This window comes from Orycteropus afer, unplaced genomic scaffold (genome assembly GCF_000298275.1).
Source record: "Orycteropus afer afer isolate SDZICR_OR568_19922 unplaced genomic scaffold, OryAfe1.0 scaffold00300, whole genome shotgun sequence".
Taxonomy (NCBI): domain Eukaryota; kingdom Metazoa; phylum Chordata; class Mammalia; order Tubulidentata; family Orycteropodidae; genus Orycteropus; species Orycteropus afer.
In genome coordinates, this window is record NW_006921887.1 from 875,838 (window position 1) to 881,321 (window position 5,484).

The window sequence follows — 5,484 nt, forward strand, 5'->3', positions numbered from 1 at the left end:
ACAGGCAGGACAAGAACAGATATATGCACACCCATGTTCATCGCAGCACTATTTACAGTAGCAAAGAGATGGAAATAACCTAAGTGCCCATAAACAGAAGAATGAATAACCAAAATATGGTACATATGCACAATGGAATACTATGCAATACTAAAGAATTATGTAGACTCTGCAAAATACCACATAACATGGATGAACTTGGAGGGCATTATGCTGAGAGAAATAAGTCAATCACAAAATGACAAATACTAGATGAGTTCATTACTGTAAAAAGTCAAGGAAAGGTTTATACATGGAAGGAAGCTTTCTTGGATGGTTACTAGAGATGGAAGGGAACACTGCTAGATAGATAAACCAAAGAAAACCAAACTCACTGCTGACCCATTGGGTTTCCAATGCTGTAAATTTTCCACAGAGTGGGTGATGGGTTTGAATCGCTAACCTTCTGGTTAGCAGCCAGAAGTGTCCTATGCACTACGCCACCAGAGCTCCTGGACTAGGGTAGTGTAGATAGGTAGAAATAAGTATTAATTTGGGTGAATGGAAGGGCAGTGAACCAAAAGTTGAGTCATCAACACGGTAGCACTGACGAAAGAGACATAGATAGAGAGGTACATGGTAGGTACAGAGAACAAAGACAAACTCCTTTGCAGGTACAGTACTGTGTACAGTGATGCAAGCATTCATCTACAGATGGGTGTATGGGTGGACAGGCTGAATCATCAGGTATGTCTAGGCAGGGGGGAGTGTGCCCATGTATAGGGTTGGCAGATGATGTTTCTACATGAGTATCTGTAAGTGCTATAATAATGTCTGGGTATGTAATAGAGCTGACAAGGGACAAGTTTGTGGTGGCTTCTTGGCCATAGCCAGGTACCTTGACTGCGCAAACAATTAAACCATGGTCGCAGAGGACATCAAGCTCAAGTGGCATAACATACTACACAAAAACATTGTTTTACATCCTACTTTGGTGAGTAGCAACTGGGGTCTTAAAAGCTTGTGAGGACCATCTAGATGCAAAGATGGGTCTCTCCTCATCCACAGCAAAGAAGAATGAAGAAAAGCAAAGACACATGGGAACAATTCATCCAAGGGACTAGTAGACCATGTGATCCTCAGCCTATAAGACCATGATACCAGAAGAACTAGATGGTGCCTGGCTATCACTGTCAACCACTTGGAGGGGAATGTGTGCAGGAGATCCTGGATAGAGTGGAAGAACAATGTGGAATAAAACTCAAAATCATTAAAAAAAAAAAAACAGGTTTGCTGGTCTGATAGAGCTTGGTGAGACCCCTGAGACTATGGTCCTTATTTACCCATCAGGTCTGGAATTGAAATCACTCCTGTGGCTTCCAGCCAAACAATAGCAAGGCATATAAGGTAAACATTTACATCAGGTAGATAAGCTGCTTAGAGCAATCAATCTTTGGAGAACAGAAGGGCAGTGTTTGCACAGGGAGACAGCTTGTGGGGGGCAGGAAGAGTTAACTACAGAGAGGAAGTGCTAAGAGACCTCTTACATTGTGGGGACTGCAGGCAATGTCATGAAAACAAATTGTGTATGAACTGCTGATTAGAAAACGAATTTCCTCTGTAAACTTTCACCCAAATCTCAACAACAACAACAACAACAAAGCAGCAGCAGCACTGAACCAGACATTAGAAGAATGAAAGGGAATTGAGGCAGTTTCTAATGAGAACACTAGCCAAGATGAAGATCACTTAAATTCTAATCATGCTAAAGCTAACCAGCTTTAAATACATACCCATCTTCATAGTTCCACATGAATATATCACTGTCAATTGTGAGCCAAGCTCTGCTGATTGGAGGGAACACACCCATCATGCAGTTACACTGCATATCTGAGGTAATGTGGATGTAAGGTACAAAGATTTTCAACCTTAAGTTTCTTATAACTGCTTCCAAAACTTTTGATCGAAAATTAATGATTAAAAAATCAAAATTTATCTACCCCTTAACATAGATAAAAAATGAAATACTTTAATTTCCAAAGAGTTTAATGAAAACCATAGTATACGACAGAAATAATTGATTTTACAATTTTTAAATAATGCTGGCCACTTAAAATGTATTTTTTTCATTGTTACAAAAATATATTAACATTTGCCACTTCAATGTTTCTCATGTATACAATTTAGTGACATCAATCACATTAATCATGTTGCTTGACAATCACCATTGGTTAAGGACAGTGCCCTTACCATTATCAACTTCAAAAAAGTACTACCGATTAGGAATAATACCAGTGACTTGACATTAATAAAAAACTATCTTAATCTCAACAACCATAACCAAAAAACCCCCCCCAAAAAAAAAAAAACTATCCTCCTGGACCAGTATTTAATAATAGGACAACAGGAAGAGTGACAAACAGGACATACTATGACAAAAAGTCATAGCCATGTGACTATTCACAAGCTTCTTATACAGTGCAATTAAAAAACAGACAAAGAATTATATTATGTAATATTAGACAATGAAATAACCATGAAAACAAAATCATCTCCTAAGAAAAGAAAATGTCTTTTGAAGAATATGGTATAGTCAAAGGATTAACAAAGAATATTAAAGGAAATAAGAAAAAGTAGAGTGTGGGATAAAATGCACTATATATCTAATAATACTATTCTACAAAAAACACAGAGAAACATGCAACTTTAGGAATAATATCTATTAGTGCTAATTTTTTTACTTAAAAGTATTTTTCCTAATTTTCCATTTCCTTTCTTGTCTGAAATCAGTCTGCATAGAACACATAATTCTTTACCTTTTAAATAGAGTAACATACTTTTAAAAGTGTTATTTTGTATACCACCTTGACATCTTTATAATGAGAGCTACAGATTGATTGAGATGCTTTCTAGCAAATAACTGTCACGTCTGGGGCCTTTTACAGTGTATGCCATACTTTAAGAAAAACAAATAAAATCTTTATTCTTAAAGAGTAAGAAAACTCCTCTAGCCAATCAGTCTAGAAATGATGCCACTAGCATCTGAGTTTCTTGTATCTTTAGACACAGATTCTTTTTATGATCCTTAGAAATGCAATCACTTCTTAACTTCTTCAATTCTAAGACAATGTTAAATGTAAAAGAAACTAACAACTACTCTTGGTAGACCTGGCAGTTTTCTGGTTTTGTTTTGAACATTTTGAGCTATGTCTCAGTTTCTAAAACATTGAAAACCATGGCTCTTTACACTGAAACACTGGTAGTGAAATGTGCTCAGACAGCACTGAGTTGGAAAGTGAAACATTGCAATAAATCATTCAAAAGTGCAGAGTTAATTTTAAACAATTCTCTTAAATATACCCAAACAATCAAACTGTGACTCAATTTCCAAAATGTTTTATAAAATTCTCTAGACATGCTCTAAACCACCTAAGCACTTGAATGTTTTTTAAATGAAACTTTTAAATGAATTTACATACAGCATAAAGAAAAAACTATTACAATAATGAGAATGATAATTTCAAGTCTCTAAAATACAAGGTAATAGGATACGCCCAAATTGTTCAACAAGTTCAGGTGGGAGAGGAACTCTTCGGATGGAACTGATCTCTGGAAGGTTAGGTACTGACAGCAAACCAGGTCCTTGTAAAGGATAATCCATATCTGACATTCCAGAAACAGTGGGATTATCTACAAAAAAATAAATAAATAAAGCACTTATTTAAAATTATAAAGTCTTACTCATCAAAGGGCATAAAAAAAAGCATTACAAGGTACAAAAAACTATATCTAGTGTCTCCAACCAAAACCAAACTCACTGCTGTCGAGTCAGATTCGATTCACAGTGACCCTTCCTGGGTTTCCGAGGCGGTATCTCTATAGAAGTAGATTGCCCAATCTTCCGTCCGAGGAATGGCTGGTAGGTTTGAACCACCAGACTTTTGGTTAGCAGGCAACTGCCTTTGGGACTACGCCCCCAGAGGTCCCCAGTGGCTCTAAAGGGAGGGTAAAAGTAGTCTTGGCCTCACAATCAGCAGGTCTGAGAAGTTCCATCATTAAAGTGCAGCAGCTAGATTTCAGCCTTCAATGGGAGATTATTGTTAACAAACTTAACTCCCTAACAAAGAAGAGGTTTAATTTAATATTTATTAATCCAAATGAGAAAATATCTATAAAACTGCTTTGGGATTCTAATATAAAACAACTGTGGACAAACAAAATATTTACTGGAGCAAAAACACTAACATTTTCTTTCTCTTAAACATTTACACAGAAAAGCAATTTATAGCTAAAACAATCCATGTCTTTTTCTCAATCATTTCTCCTCTGTACTATTAATCTAATTTTACTAGACAGATGTTCTTTAAACAAGTGGCATAAATTCAAACTCACTGCCATTGAGTCGGATCCGACTCACAGCGACCCCTCCTTGGGTTTCCAAGGCGGTATCACTATGGAAGTAGATTGTCCAACCTTCCTTCTAAGGAGTGCCTGGTGGGTATGAACTCCCAGCCTTCTGGTTAGCAGTCAAGTGCCTGAGGCACTACGCCACCAGAGCTCCCACCAAGTGGCATAAGACCAGTACAATATGTAAGTAATATACAAGTAATATTTTATTGGGGAATAAACCACAGACAGCTCTATACAGCGTTCTCATTGAAGTAGCCTTTCTCTTGTTCCAAGACCTAGATCACTAAGGGCAGCCTGCTCTCCCTGGTCCTTAACAAGATACTCTTTAAACATGACTGATGACCTATTTAGGCGCTCTCGTAGCATGGTGCCTAAGGCATCTGACTGCTAACCAGAAGACTTGTGGTTCAAACCCACTGGCCACTCCTCAGAAGGAAGACTGAGCAATCTACTTAGGTAGTGATAATGCCTCAGAAACCCAAGGAAGGGTCACGATGAGTCGGATCCCACTCAACAGCAGGGTGTTTGGTTTTTTGGTCTGATGACCTATTTTAGCACCCTCTGGTGGCGCTGTAGTTAAGTGGTTAGCTGTTAACCAAGAGGTCATCGGTTCGAAACCACCAGCCTTTCTGCAAAATAAAGACGTGGCAGTCAGTTTCCATAATGATTACAGCCTTGGAAACCATTGGGACAGTTCTACTATGTCCTATAAGGTCACTATGAATTAGAACTGTCTCCATCAAGAGTTTTTGTTTGTTTGCTTTGTTTTTAGAGTACAAAGATGTTGGGAGAAACTAATTAAAACAGAAAAATGGAATCAATTCCTAAGTATTGATTACCCAGCTTTAACACTTATCAAAACATTCCAATCATGTTTCATTTACAACACTATGTATGCACTCCTTCCCCAATGGATTATTTTGAAACAAATTTGACATCTCATTTAATCCTAAAACATAATTTACTAGAATACTGCAAGTGACAAACAGCAGTGGCAAGCACAAAGAAAGGTATTAGTAACCTCAGTGAGAATGGAATGGCTAAAAAAATCTTTACAGAGAAAGTGATCCTTACTGGATGGGGCAATCTACTTCC

The 5,484-nt window shown here is 37.5% G+C and overlaps 1 protein-coding gene across 1 annotated transcript in view; it reads right to left on the bottom strand.

Annotated features, from left to right (window-relative positions):
* Positions 1-5,484, bottom strand: part of NUP155 (nucleoporin 155) — an 83,028-nt gene that overhangs the window by 76,075 nt on the left and 1,469 nt on the right. Inside the window, exons 2-3 of the mRNA XM_007951589.1 lie at positions 3,532-3,669; positions 1,773-1,869 (exon numbers count right to left, since the gene is read on the bottom strand). Of these exons, the coding sequence (XP_007949780.1) occupies positions 1,773-1,869; positions 3,532-3,669 (235 nt within the window). The remainder of the gene's footprint in view (positions 1-1,772; positions 1,870-3,531; positions 3,670-5,484) is intronic.